This window comes from Sinohyriopsis cumingii, chromosome 9 (assembly GCF_028554795.1).
Source record: "Sinohyriopsis cumingii isolate HCF-2022 chromosome 9, ASM2855479v2, whole genome shotgun sequence".
NCBI classification, from domain to species: Eukaryota; Metazoa; Mollusca; class Bivalvia; order Unionida; family Unionidae; genus Sinohyriopsis; species Sinohyriopsis cumingii.
The window spans coordinates 115,929,104-115,945,560 of NC_142969.1; the positions used below are offsets into that span (position 1 = coordinate 115,929,104).

At 35.1% G+C, this 16,457-nt stretch overlaps 1 protein-coding gene across 1 annotated transcript in view; it reads right to left on the reverse strand.

Moving 5' to 3' along the window:
- Positions 1-16,457, reverse strand: part of LOC149792517 (uncharacterized) — a 155,811-nt gene that overhangs the window by 103,237 nt on the left and 36,117 nt on the right. The window contains exons 8-12 of the mRNA XM_089971138.1: positions 16,215-16,364; positions 14,416-14,518; positions 9,653-9,786; positions 4,728-4,838; positions 2,722-2,788 (exon numbers count right to left, since the gene is read on the reverse strand). Of these exons, the coding sequence (XP_089827264.1) occupies positions 2,722-2,788; positions 4,728-4,838; positions 9,653-9,786; positions 14,416-14,518; positions 16,215-16,364 (565 nt within the window). The remainder of the gene's footprint in view (positions 1-2,721; positions 2,789-4,727; positions 4,839-9,652; positions 9,787-14,415; positions 14,519-16,214; positions 16,365-16,457) is intronic.

Genomic DNA, 16,457 nt, shown 5'->3' on the forward strand with positions numbered 1-16,457 from the left:
GTGATAGTTGTGAGTGAATTTCTATCGAATACACAAATAAAAGGGTAATAGTTGTGAGTGAATGTCTTATATATATACAAATAAAAGGGTATAGTAGTGAAAGAATTTCTTATCCAATACACAAATAAAAGGGTATAGTACTGAAAGAATTTCTTATCCAATACACAAATAAAAGGGTATAGTACTGAAAGAATTTCCTATGCAATACACAAATAAAAGGGTAAAGTAGTGAGTGTGAAAACTATTCCAATACACAATGGGTATAGTTACAGTGATTGAACTTTTTTAGCATGACACAATTATTGACTGCACATTGGTTTTTGCAAGAATATATGTAAGTCCTCTTTTCTAGCATGATTTATTCCATCCAAATTGCTAATATTCATCAAAGTTAATGCACAGTGACCTAGTTAAAAATCAACTGCTTTATCTTGTTTGATTAAGACTCTCTTTCCTTGTTATGTGTTTTCATTTCAGAATAAGCTGACACCCATAAGTGATGAAGTGTATTGCTGGAATGGTTATCTGAATTTAAAACAGTCCTTCTCTGCTGCATATGGTCTGAACAGGAAAAATGTTTCTATTACCCAACTTTTAGGTGAACAAAGGTTCAGAAAATATGTATCAGTTGAATAAACTGAACTGAAAGAGAAATATCAGTAGGTTTTCAAGCATTGCATATTAAAGTTCTGAAGTACTGCACTGTATAGTTTTCAAGTACTGCACTGTGAAGTTTGCAAGCACTGCACTGTCAAGTTTTCAAGTTCTGCACTGTCAAGTTTTCAAGTACTGCAGTGTCAAGTTTTCAAGTACTGCATTCTAAAGTTTTCAAGTACTGCACTGTCAAGTTTTTAAGTTCTGTACTGTCAAGTTTACAAGTACTGCAGTCAAGATTATTCCAACCTTATTATTGGTGATCAGATCACAAATTCATCTAAACACCAAGAAGAGATTCAGACACAAATTCATCTAAACACCAAGTTGAGATTCTGACACAAATTCATCTAAACACCAAGAAGAGATTCAGACACAAATTCATCTAAACACCAAGAAAAGATTCAGACACAAATTCAGACAAAAAGTGAGAAATGACTTGCATTGAGGTATCAGAAAAAGATAAAGATAAATTTTCTAAGTCAGCTTTCCTCTGGGTTTGTCAAAATATTAAAAAGGTGTAATCTAATTTGCATGACAAACCTTTAGCAGGCTGAGATACAAAATACAGCTGAGAATCATGTGTTGATAAATACAGGTATAGCTTGATAAGCTATACATGTATGTATCTTTAGCAGGCTGAGATACAAAATACAGCTGAGAATCATGTGTTGATAAATACAGGTATAGCTTGATAAGCTATACATGTATGTACCTTTAGCAGGCTAAGATACAAAATACAGCTGAGAACCATATGTTGATAAATACAGATATATCATGACATGTTATACACGTATGTACCAATGCATGGCATTCTGCTTAAAATGAAATATTAAACATGCATGCTGTGATTCACTTATCTTTGTTTAAAATGCATTGATTTAAGACTGCTGCTGTGCCAGTCAAGTATGACCTTCGTGCCACTCCTATACTCCCTCACTCTCCCACCCACCCTGCAGAGTTTAGGGTATACACATGTATCATTTCATTCAGTTAAATGACTTAACATGCAGTTGTACCTTGCACAACAGCACACAGTGGACCATCATGTTATTGAAGGATTTCAATGTATTTAAGTGGTTCAAGTTTTATTACAGTGTCTTCAGTGGTTCAAAAGTTGTACTTCAAACCACAACACAGGTCAAGAGTTATATTTTTCTTTGCTCATCCATCAGCTTGAAGCAGGGTGAGTGTCTATGGTATGCGACACACTATATAATATATACATGATATACATTTCACAAAAATTTCAATCAAATATCTTCAGTTATTCAAAAGTCTTACTCCAGAGAGGGATACAAGGCTTTCATTTTCCCCTGCAGTAAACTTGACCTTGCTGTAAGGGGCATGGCTAACCTACAACCTATGGATGCTATATACAAGGGCCCATGATAAGGAGTGATTCAGGTGAAAGCAGTACCCCAATGCTTTTGCTACTTTGCCATTATAGGCAGTGAAATCCAGTCTCAAATAATAACCTATTTTCAAGGTTCAATTCTTTTGAAAAAAACCAAGTCAAAGTTTACTAATAAAAATATTACTATTTTCCAAAAGTTCAATGATTATTAGTTTTCTTCTTTCAATATCTGGCATATAGACTTTGAATAAAAGCTGCTTTGAATGACTGCTTTAATCATTCTAAATTTTGACTAATCTACACTCATGTATCCATAAATCCCATCACCTCACACAAATCTGGCTTAGAACAAAAGTCACTTCGCCCCAAAATTGTATGTGCACTGTGTATGCTGATATAACTGGACAAATTTATAGGAAAATCTCCCCAACCATTTAAAAGTTATCTACCTGACAAGTGAATGTTGACAGAAAATGTAGTAAGGTAATACAGCTGACTGAAGACAGGCGTACAAAAATAGTGAAAATCAATGCTTTCCAAGGTCCTCTTAATGTAAATTTTCAAACCAAATTTTTTTTCAATCCAGTAAGTCTTTCAAATGTTACAGAAAAGAAATGGACCCTGCGACAAAATGGGACAGGACTGGATAATGGACAATGGTAACATTACACAGCACCTTCATTAGAAAAATGTATGAAATGTTTATTTACTTTTAATGACATTGGGGTCCAAAAGTTGCTTTCCTGTCAAGAAGGCCTCAGTCTTGCTAGCATGGGTCTGTAAAGATATTTAAAAAATTGCAAAAAAATTATTTTTCAAATATCAACTTGTCAGTTTAGCTTAAATCTCAAGTAAAGCTTTAGTACAGCTCAAACTAAAACTGCATCAGTAATACTGGAATTCACAATTAAAGATGAAAAAAGAAGCCTGCCCCATACATTGGAATTCACAATTAAAGATGAAAAAAGAAGCCTGCCCCATACATTGGAATTCACAATTAAAGATGAATGCAAGAAGCCTGACATTGGAAATGTTCTTATTGAACAAAACAAAATAGTTTTGTATTTCAATGTCACAACAAAACGCCAAATGTAAGATTAGATTTTTTTACACTAACATAATTCTGAAATGATAAATTGTTTAAATGTTAAATGCACTTTACACAAGGTCATAACCTGCATGTCAAACCCACAATCATGTAAAATATGACCTTGACTACAAGGGCAAAATGATCAGCTAGCATGTCACAGTATGAACTGTCTTTGTTTCATAATGATTCATTTGAAAGTATGCAGAAAATCTATCATGATGTTTAGGAAATAAAAGCAAATAAAAAAACTTTAACCCAAGCCTTAACATAAATCTTCTATTACAGTGACCTTGTTCCCAAAGGTCAAAGAGGCAAGTGTACCATAGAGTGAATTATCTTAGATTTATATAAAAAAGAATACATCAAGGGGTTTGGGAAATATAGGCAAATAAAAAATTAACCCTGAGCTGTAATTCAAATTTTGTGATGTATCTTTGACCCAAGGTCAAAAGGACAAGCATAAACATCAAACAATGAATTGTATTACTGTCTTTATGATTCATCTCAGTATTATGACTCTATGGTCTTAAACAAAATAACAGAAAAAAGCAAAACCAACAAGTTTCATCAAACTTAAATAATTTAATTCATTTAAATTATAAAATGAAAATGATGAGGAACTTACAGTATTACGAATTAAATCCAATATAATCCTATTACGTTCTACACAAGTCAAGATGAATAACAGGTCCTCAAATGTGCTGATGTGCCAACATTTATGGTGTATCACAACAGTATTGTCCAGAACTCCCTTCTTTGAACAAATTCACAACAATCCCAGAACAATATTTTAGTCCAGAGGCAAAGAGCACTTTGTAATTCCAATGAATAATCCAAATAAATGATTTCTTCCCATATTTTATCTAAATACATCAAACACATCTTCAGAGTGATATCAAAACAAGAACATAGGTAAAAGGAATATAAAAATGAATCAATTGTCCACATCTTTGTCCATATCTATACACACTTATGTCTCAACATCACAATATTGTCCTACTCAACCCATGGCGCAACACTCCCAACGTAACCTATATCACAATATCCCGCATTGCAAAAGAACCCACCTGATTGAACCATCCAATGCGAAATCACCCCAAACTTGTATACAGTTTTATTATTACGATTAATTTTAAAACTTCTAAACACCTATTTATATAGCTCATATGCAATAACCAAAAGTCAAAGGCACAATATATTTATGCATAACACAAGTATGAAGGAAATCCATCAGAGTTGAGGAAATGTAACTAAAAAAAAACAACATAAAATGACCAAAACTGTAACGAACATTTTCTTGGGCTGTGATCTTGACCCGAAGGTCATTGGGGCAAGTAAGTGTATTACAGAATGAATTGTCTTAGCTTCATATTGATTTATGTTATGCATGGAATTTATGGGACTTAAATAATGCTGAAATACTTTTCACAATATTATGTAGACACACAGCAATAGGCAGTGTTATATAATCCTAGATTCATGAAAATCTGAAAAGGATGGTGATAAAAACAGAAAATAGAAAATGCATTAAAATGAATTTAATAACTATGCTGACTGGACAGTGTAAACAAGCACAGAGTAAAATAATTTCACCATATAATTAAATGCATCCATCTGTATACTCACAAAAGTTTTGCTGATCCCTCCAAACACAATGCTCGGCTGGTTTTTTACCAGGAAATTGTTGGACTTATCTACATTCATTCGGAATCCAGCATTGACATAGGCGTGAGCATTCTGCATACAAAATAGAAACCAGAATGCTACAGCACCAAAATTCATACAAATCTCACAAAATAGAAATCAGAATGCTTCAGTACTAAAATTCATATACGTTTCACAAAATGGAAATCAGAATGCTAAAATATCAAGTTTCATACAAATCTTCACAAATTTACAATTTCAAAAAATTAGACAACTGGAATAAAACCTGTTCATACTTAAGTCAAATTCTTTAACAATATGTCAAGTGTTAAAGAGCGGGAAATATGACATGGATGCCCAAATAAATATGACATAACTGAAGAGCAAAGTTTTAAGTCTAGTGACTCTGCAAAGTTTTGTTGGAAAATGATTAAAATGGAATTTGAACTGGATCATCTTAATGTAAAGCTTTATACCAAATTTGGTTTAAATCAATGCAGTCCTTCTAAAGCCTTATACCAAATCTGGTTTCAATCAATGCAGTCCTTCTAAAGCCTTATACCAAATCTGGTTTCAATCAATGCAGTCCTTCTAAAGCCTTATACCAAATCTGGTTTCAATCAATGCAGTCCTTCTAAAGCCTTATACCAAATCTGGTTTCAATCAATGCAGTCCTTCTAAAGCCTTATACCAAATTGGTTTCAATCAATGCAGTCCTTCTAAAGCCTTATACCAAATCTGGTTTCAATCAATGCAGTCCTTCTAAAGCCTTATACCAAATCTGGTTTCAGTCCAGGCAGTCCTTCTAAAGCCTTATACCAAATTTGGTTCAGTCCTTCTCAAGTCTAATACCTAATTTGGTTTTAATCAATGCAGTCCTTCAAAACTGAGTAGAAATGAAACAGGAAAGTTTACGATCTAACAAGACGGTGATCATGCATTGAAATAACTATAATGCTACATGAATAAATGAATTTTTGGCCCCAGTCTGCCATGAAATTGGTTGGCATCAGACTGGTGGGTAAGTAGTAATTTCACACACTGGTCCAACTATGTCAAATTTACTCCTTTCGGAACAAAGGTCTCTAAGATAAAGGTGGAGAATGTCATCTGTGACCACCGTCCCATGGTTAGAATCATGTCAGTCAAGGAAACAGTTGCACTTGAATGCTACACTAGTGGTGACAACCCGAATCTCAAAAGCTTTGACCACTTCAAATCTGGTCTTGGGTCAGATCCCCATAGTCTTAACAGATAATCTAATGGATCCAGGGCAACAGTGTATAATCAGAAATATCCATTCCTTCTTTAACACATTAACCCCTAGCAACGAGTTAACATGGCAGGAGGTAGTAGCCTACTGCCAAGCTCTGTGGCGTCATGGTCATGCATAACACACTAAAGTGGGTGGTATTATAGAAAGGTAGACAGATGTAGCTCTACAATGATACCAAATAATCTGTAATTTCTAGTTGCACTACAAAATACAGAGGGAAAAACCTCATTTTTTGGACAGGATTGTTTTCTATCCAAAATTTGCCCATAATCGGAATCTGATTTTGTGTCTTGATTTTAGACTTTTTGGTCTCAGATCTAAGGCAAACCAGTATGAACTGCAAACAGACAGTTGAACCTTTGCAAAAAGTAGGATAAGATGGGCATTTGGAATAAAGAGTAGTCTCGATACAAAAATAATGGCTCCATTTAGCAAATAAAAAGAAGAAAAAAAGAACACCAACTTTTACCCTTCTGCTCGTGTGCGAGCCAAATAGCCAATGAAAAACGATGTTTCTAACACAACTAGGCAGTATGTTATTGAATGATCACCTGGGATTTGGTGTTTTTGGATCTATTCAGAAATAGCTTTCAAAATGTGTTTCCTACTTGAATTTCAGGTGAAAATGACAAAAACCTCCAGGGGTTAATGTGTTAAGTGTTAAGATTCAGTGAGATCTTCCTTTTCTGATGGGCTCAGTCTGTTTCTGGTACCACTTCACTGCCCTGATGGGCTCAGTATGTTTCAGATACCACTTCAATGCCCTGATGGGCTCAGTATGCTTCAGGTACCACTTCACTGCCCTGATGGCTCAGTATGCTTCCAGTACCACTTCACTGCCCTGATGGGCTCAGTATGTTTCAGATACCACTTCAATGCTCTGATGGGCTCAGTATGCTTCTGGTACCACTTCAATGCCCTGATGTGCTCAGTATGCTTCTGGTACCACTTCACTGCCTTGGTGGGCTCAGTATGCTTCTGGTATCACTTCAATGCCCTGATGGGCTCAGTATGCTTCTGGTACCACTTCACTGCCCTGATGGGTGTCCTGCAGATGCAATTGGGAAGGGTCAAAGGTAGTTTCAAGACAAAGCGCTGGTTTCCCATGAGCATCAGACTGTTTTACGCACTGAAATCAAGGGCCATAATGAGATAATATGAACCATTACAGTGGAAATAAATATAAATAGGTTCCATATCAATGGTGTGCATTTTACAGATTCTACCTGCAGCAGCAATAATAACTAGGAAGCCGGTCTTGCAAGGATCTATACATTTCTTGTAATGGTGTCTTGTTCAACCACACGAGAACCCACTGTAGGCCATTTTGAACAAGGGACAAATTTATCAGGTAAGACAAGCTGAACTCAGCTAGAAGGTCAACATGATTTTTGTTCTGGCCTATGTAGTTATAACATGTCTGAAATCATGAAACAGTAGACCTTGATTGGGATCAAAGCACTTCATTTCTTCAAAAGCTATATGAAGTTAGATATCTGTGGTACACAGGCATTTAAGGGAATGATGTGCATCTGTGCACCATTGGTAAAAAGTCTCGAGTTCCATCATAGGTTTTAAAAGTGGTGGGCCTTTTTGTCTGCGTGATTCTGTCCACCACACATTCACAGACATGTTCTTTGAGGGCTTGTTTGAAATGAGCCTGGCATGCTGGTCCTGTATTTCTAGATTTGGGATAGAAAACTTGCATGTGTGGATGATTCAGTAGACAAGGAAAATACAGGATTTCCCTTGTAATCTCCACTGCTTGATTCAGCTGGTTGTTATTTCATATTTCCCACTTGAAGGGTGCTATCAGGATTAGTTGGTTATCAAATTCCTTTACTTTCTGCATGGCTCCTGCAATCACAAGTTAGAAGAAACCAAATGCATTGAGACCATTCCATTTCAATGAGAGGACCCTGACAGCCAAGGCTTTGGATCTGAGACTGGGAAAATGAACAAGTTAGAAGAAACCAAATGCATTGAGACCATTCCATTTCAATGAGAGGACCCTGACAGCCAAGGCTTTGGATCTGAGACTGGGAAGATGAATGTTAGTAGTCCATTCCATACAAATTACTGGTTTTGATGACATTGGCAACATTGGGGCTATGACTCTAAGAGAGACCCATGTTGGCATGTAATGCCATTGGAAACATCAGGGTTGTGACTGAAAGGGAGACCCATGATGGCATGTAATTCCATTGGAAACATCAGGGCTATGACTGAAAGGGAGAACCATGATGGCATGTAATGCCATTGGAAACATCAGGGCTATGATTGCAAGGGAGACCCATGATGGCATGTAATGCCATTGGAAACATCAGGGCTATGACTGAAAGATAGACTCATGATGGCACGTAATGCCATTGGAAACATCAGGGCTATGACTGAAAGGGAAACCCATGATGGCATGTAATGCAATTGGAAACATCAGGACTATGACTGAAAGGGAGACCCATGACAGCATGTAATGCCATTGGAAACATCAAGGTATGACTGAAAGAGAGACCCAAGATAGCAAAGACTGATTATAATGTTTTGGAACTGGACAATCTTTCCACGTCTTGTGACTTGAACATGAGGAGCTTGGTGATTGAGGCATCATCAGCAGTAGTTTTGATAGCATCTGCATCCTTGTGGAAGTGTTTCTTAGCTTTAGTTTTTGTCCTGGTGAACTATTTGACTTTAATGATCACTCAGCAGACAAGTAAGAATAAATGTCACAAATAACTATTACTGCTTATAGAGCTAAAGTGAATACTTTTATAAACCCCTTATTAAACCATGCCCCATTCTTGATGATACCTGTAATTAAAGAGTAAAACGACCACCTTATACAGGTAAAATCAGTCAAGTGTTGCCCAAAGCGTAGTGAAGTGGATTCAAGGTAGTAAGATAAATGCTAGAGAAATAATCTTGTTAGTAGAAGTAAATTATGATTTCCTTACAATACTGGTTGAGTACTATGATGATGGTAACTAAAATAAGGATCAGCTTCTTGCATAAAGAAGTTGGAAAATTGAAATGAAAATGTTTCTATAATGATGATTGTGTGATTTTGGTTTGGATTTTTTCTTAACGTAGCTTTAACAAATTTTCAGTCACATTGCTACGATGTCTGCAGTGTGGCAGTTTTTAGTGATGTCTAGCACTGGGGCATCATGCCACAGACATGTAGCATGATGTCCTGCCCAGTCACATTATCCTGACACCAGGCCGACCAGTCCTAACACTAACCTCTTAACGCTGAGCGCCAAGCTGATCCATGTATTTAAGAAGACACAAACGAGATAAAGAACAAGGGTTGTAAAAAATGGTGTTGGTCTACAAACAACACAGTGATGACGTGGCTATGTTCAGATCAGACAGGAATTTCCTAGTAATAGAATAAACTTTCTGCAAATAGCAATATTATATCTTAGTTCCACTTGGATAAAACTATTTACACTTAAGTTATATGACGACATTATGGACTACTGTTTCTAATTTTAACGTGCCGATGCTGGCACAACTCTAAAAATTAAATTTATGTTTCAGTATCTGCTAAGCACATGCTTGAAATATAAAAAGATGGTCACTGATGACAAGGAAATAGCTAAATTATTCAATAAATGCCACCATATAATACATGTGTTCTCTTTGAGACTCGGTAGAACTTGATAATCTCATTGGTGTTGTATGTTGGGAGAACCATGAAGGTGACGACCTTCTCCGTCAGGTCTGTGGTCAGCAACTGCTGCGGAGAAACAAAGTCTGTATCATCTGGAAAAGAAATGCAGTTCTTTCTATTTAAGTGCTGTCACAAACCTTACATCACTTTTGAAATAATCTTTCGGTATATTCTTAATGCCCAAACATAACATTACTTTACTTATCTAAAAGAAATGATCACCTAATTGCATGCAGTATAAGCCATTTCTAACAAGAGCCTGATTGGAGCCAAGTTCCTCACCCTGCTGAAATAGTTTTTTCTACCAGCATTACAGTGCTGTAGCATCTTTATTTATGTGACTTGTCTTAATTCAATAAGTACCTTTCCTTTTACATTTGTATTTTAAATTATGTGACTTGTTTAATTCAACATTTCCTCCCATATTTGTATGTAGTATGTGACATGTTCTAATTCAATAAGTACAGTTTCTTTTTATAGTCTTAATACCTGGATATAATAATCATGATAGAGTGTTGAGCTATAAATAAAATCACAACTTTGCATCAATGATGTCCAATGTTTTCCAAGAGGTGGATTTCAAAATAATGTTGACATTATTCATGGAATAAATGCAACTGCTACACATAACTGCTCATTTAATTCCTAAATGTGTATATTTATTCAGTCATCCACGAAATCTAGATGCTTACTACAGACTGACTGTGATTTAGAATTACTCTGAACAAATGCATACACATGTGAATGCTAATTGCTGTTCGTCTAATTAACTTTGAAAGTAACCAAAGGTTGAAACAGGCGAGCATAGATTCAAATTTCAAACATTATGCGGGGCCCCGAGTGGCCGAGTGGTCTAAAGCGCTCTTCGTTACGGATCACTGCCATCTCACCTCTGTCTGCGGCAGTTCGAGTCTAGGATTCAGCCAATGTGGGTATGTGAGAAAGCTTGGCAGTAGCTTCTCGTGGGTCGGTGGTTCTTTCCGGTGTTTTCCCGGGTTCTTCCTCCACCATTAATACTGGCCGCCATGTACAGCCTATCGTGTGCTGAAAAATGGCGTTAAACCCCACAACAACAACAACAACAAACATTATGCTTGTTTCAGAACCATGAAGAGAACTAGTAGGATGCCAGTAGGCTCAAAAATATGTCACAACTATTCCCATTCAAAAATATGTCACAACCATTCCCTTTCAAAAATATGTCACAACTATTCCCATTCAAAAACATGTCACAACTATTCTCATTCAAAATGATGCCACAACCATTCCCATTCAAAAATACATCGCAACTATTCCCATTAAAAAATATATCATAACTATTCCCATTCAAATATATGTCACAACTTTTCCCATTCAAAATCTTGTCACAACCTTTCCCATTCAAAATCTTGTCACAATTGTTCCCATTAAAAAATATATCACAGCTATTCCCATTCAAAAATGTCACAACTATTTCCATTCAAAATCATGTCATAACTATTTCCATTCAAAGATATGTCACAACTATTTCCATTCAAAGATATGTCACAACTATTCCCATTCAAAAATATGTCAACTATTTCCATTCAAAGATATGTCACAACTATTTCAATTCATCTTTTCCCATTCAAAAATATATCACAACTTTTCCCATTCAAAATCATGTCACAACTATTCCCATATAAAAATATATCACAACTATTACCATTCAAAAATATGTCACAGCTATTCCCATTCAAAATCACTATTTCCATTCAAAACTATGTCACAACCATTCTCATTCAAATGTGTCACAACCATTCCCACTCAAAAATGTCACAACTATTCCCATTCAAAATCATGTCACAACTATTCCCATACAAAATCATGTCACAACTATTCCCATTCAATAATACATCACAACTATTCCCATTCAAAAATATGTCACAACTATTACCATTCAAAAATATATCATAACCATTCCCATTCAAAAATATGTCACAACCATTCCCATTAAAAACTATGTCACAACTGTTCCCATTCAAGAATATATCAGAGCTATTCCCATTAAAAAATGTAAACTATTTCCATTCAAAAATATGTGACAACTATTTCCATATAAAAAAATATCACAACCATTCCCACTCAAAAATATATCATAACCATCCCCATTCAAAACTATAACACAGCTATTCCCATTCAAAAATATGTCACAACCATTCCCATTCAAAACTATAACACAGCTATTCCCATTCAAAAATATGTCACAACCATTCCCATTCAAAAATATATCACAACTATTCCCATACAAAACATCAGGCTAACCTGATATGAGGATAGATACTGCATTTATGGAATTTCAAAAACAATACTAGGCTAAAAGGAACTTGGATAAATAGGCCATGATCACTTTTGTCCATGTTTTGCAAAATACATGTAAAATATTTTAGCACTTTCATTCCCAAACTATATATGGATGGAAAATATAGTGTCATTCATGCTATTTTATCACATGAGACATCTCATTCCATATAGCATTTTTGTAAAATTTTGTTGTCTGCTTTCTGCCCACCAAGCTTTGGAGGATTTTATGGACTGAGACCAAATTTGTCATGGGCCTTAATGTCTCCAAGATAAAGTTTAAAATACACACTTTCCCCAACTAAAACGGGATAGATATTCTCTTTTGCAGCTGAGATTTAAGTTTTGCCTAATAGCTTTTCAAGGACTTAATATGTTGCAACTTAATTTGATATGGACCTTAATAAACAATAGCATGGTGAATGGCATATTAATATAAACAAGGGTATAGTGAATGGCATATTGATATAAACAAGAATATGATGAATGGCATATTAATACAAACAAGGGTATGATGAATGGCATAATAATATAAACAAGGGTATGATGAATGGCATAATAATATAAACAAGGGTATGATGAATGGCATATTAATATAAACAAGGGTATGATGAATGGCATAATAATACAACAAGGGTATGATGAATGGCATAATAATACAAACAAGGGTATGATGAATGGCATAATAATATAAACAAGGGTATGATGAATGGCATATTAATACAAACAAGGGTATGATGAATGGCATAATAATATAACAAGGGTATGATGAATGGCATATTAATACAAACAAGGGTATGATGAATGGCATAATAATATAACAAGGGTATGATGAATGGCATATTAATACAAACAAGGGTATGATGAATGGCATAATAATATAACCAGGGTATGATGAATGGCATAATAATACAAACATGGGTATGATGAATGGCATAATAATAATATAAACAAGGGTATGATGAATGGCATAATAATATAACAAGGGTATGATGAATGGCATAATAATACAAACAAGGGTATGATGAATGGCATATTAATACAAACAAGGGTATGATGAATGGCATATTAATACAAACAAGGGTATGATGAATGGCATAATAATATAACAAGGGTATGATGAATGGCGTATTACTACAAACAAGGGTATGATGAATGGCATATTACTACAAACAAGGGTATGATGAATGGCATATTAATACAGACAAGGGTATGATGAATGGCATAATAATATAAACAAGAGTATGATGAATGGTATAATAACATGAAGAATGTGGTGAATGGTACGTTGACTCATTAACCCCAGGCGCCACATTTGTGCATCTGATTCAGGATGTAGTACCCTACTTTCGAGCTCTTTAGTGTCAAGGTCATTTAAGATACACAAAAGTGGGTGGCATTACAGAAAAGTAGATAGTTGTAGTTTTACAATGATACCACATAATCTGGACATTCTACTTGCATTTCAAAATACAGAGGGAAAAACACTTTTTGAGACACAATTTTTTGTACGCCAAATAATTGCCCGTTGTTGGAATGGGATTTTGTGTCCAGATTTTCAACTTCGTACTGAATTGCACAAACTAACTTTTGTTAAAAGCAGGATAAGCTGGGGATTTGTAGGTGGCCAGACACAAAAATGATGGGTTCAATAGGCAAAAAAACCCAAACAAAACAAACAGAACTCCAATTTTTACCCTTCTGCACATATGCAAATGAAATTGTTAATTCAGTCTTATCAAACAAGTAAAAGAATGATAGCACTTGCATTTTAATATCTCTAGCCATGACAATTTAGTCTGACAACTAGAAGAGTCCAAAGACAAATACAAGTTAAACAGCAAAGATAGTTTTGAATGTGCTTGCTGCAAATAAATTTATACAAAAGATATACAACAAGAGCAAGTCCTGCATATCATGCTCATGTACAAGGCATTCCTGTAAAAAAATGTGACCTTGATACCAAGGCCAAATAGACATACATAAAATTAATTGATCTTCTATGAATGTGGCCTTGACCTCAAGGTCAAAGGGGTCTGTGAGTGTGTTCCAGAATATATTACCTTTTCTTCATAACGATTCATCCCATATAACAAATGAGTACATTGAAGAATTTACGAAATATGTGCAAATAAAAAACTTAATACCAAATCAAGCCTGCTAATGGCAACACCCATAAGACCAAAAGCTGATTCCTCTGTCTTGCTATCCAAATTACATGGACTCAAAAAAAACAAGATCACACTGCCTGACGAATTATCCTTAATGCAAAACTTCATCTGGTCCACTGATGGAGAGAGATAAACAGACAAGAGTAATGCTTATGCCACCCCATCTCTGGTGAGATATTAAATGGGAAGGAAACAAATTGCAACATTTTCCTTTGTTTGAATATGACTTACTTAGCCCTACTTGAACTCCAACTGTTTCCAGCATGACAAATATGTCAGAAGGGAATTCTGGATGTAACTTCTTCAGGATCAGATTGCCTGCCCAAGTCCCCACCTATGTACAATGAAAAAAAACTGATCTTTACAAAGTCCCCACCTATGTACAATAAGAAAAAACTGATCTTACCAGGTATTAAATTAAAATTAAAGTGAATGTGGATAATAAGTTATTTTGCAAATTATTGAAAGTATGCACTCAATATTTTATGTACTATCGACAGTGATATATCACAACAAAACTGAATGTTTATATTTCATGTTCATCTGTTTGAACAATATTTTACAAATGATGGTTAATAAAAATGGAGTATGCTTTATAAGTAAATAGTCACATAAATCACTGCCTAAGGAATAGAGCAATGATCTGAATAGCAGTGATATTTCTTATATATTTCTTCCTTTATAAGTGTTTATTTTCTATATGCACCTATTTTCTAGAATTTATAGTCTGTCTCTCTGATTGCAGTATAAAGCACCTGAAATTTTAAAATTTTAATCAGAAAATAAAACTATCTGGTGGCCTGGAGATAATGTGGAGATACATTAGTATTTAGGGGGAAAACCCTTAGGGGGAAAACGCAAATTATGTGCATGGCATCATTCAAGCTATTCATAAGATACATCCACAAACTGGTTCTGATAAAAATACATCAATACTTTTTTGTTTGTGTTACCAGGGCCACAAGCCAGTGCAGCTAAAAATGTAAGTTAAGACATTGGACCTAAAATCACTGTTGACTTGCTATATGGGATGCAACTAAAGTCTTGTTATCAGTCATTTTGGAGAAACAACAATAATAAGACTTTTGAGATGGCCAACAAGAAAGTTGTTTTATGACGGCACTTCAAGATATTTTCAAGATGACCACATTTTTGGCCATGTTGGATAACAGATCAGCACTATTTACATTTAATACCAACCAGACATTACAACACGTCTTTCAATGAAAACCTTATGTTGCTGTGACCATTTGGTTTCTGAAGCTGCAGTAGCGATTTAAAAAAATTCAAGATGGCCACCAACTGACAATACTGGCATCATTTTCATTATTATCAACTACAATTCATTTAGTGAAAAGCCATGTGTCAATATAACAATAATAAACTGGAAACTCTTTCTTGAAGCTAACTGTAATTTTTTAAAATTCAATGGTGCTTCATGAACACTGCAAAACACTATATGCTGCTTGTCTAAAGATCTGCATTCAGGAGAAGTAGTGACAACAAGATTGTTAAGATGGCAGACATGGTTGCCATACTGGATGTCCAAAAAGCACCATTTTCACTTAGGAACAACATTCTTAGCAAATGAGTTTTTATCATTACTGCTTTCTCTCTTTCCCCTCAACTTTTTCCTCATGTATAAAACTTATCATTCAGAACATGCTAGGTTTTCATGTACACTTTTACCTAATGGTTATCTGATTGATTTGCATAACCCTCTATGTCTGGGTTCATATGCATCATTACTGTGCACTGCATCTACCATGCATAGCAGCAGACTTGTTACTGACTGTATGAATACAGAATGTTAAGAATCATGTAATTAAAAAACATGTTGCATTATAGTGAATTCAATGTATGATCACTGTCATGTTAGATCGTAAACGTTCCAGTTTCATTTCTTCTCCATTTTCGTTTTACATGTCACTAATCTGTTAATCAAAAGTGTTCATCAACAACTGGTGTTTTACTGGCTTTGCAAGTTTAATATGGAAGGTCTTGATAATATGCATAGAACATTCACTCACATTTCTGACATTGGTATGGGCAACTTGTTTCATGTACTGGGCACATTCACTAAGGTAGGGTAAATCAGGGTCATCTGGTTGAACTTTCTCAAATATATTAATCATCTGGGTCAAGGTCACATTGGCTCCAATCTGACCTTCAGGGTCAAACTGCCAAGAAAAGAAATAAATAAAGTGAATACTGCTTAAAGAAGAAACAAATAAAAGTGCTTTAGTCGAGGAAAAAACATGAATACATTGTTT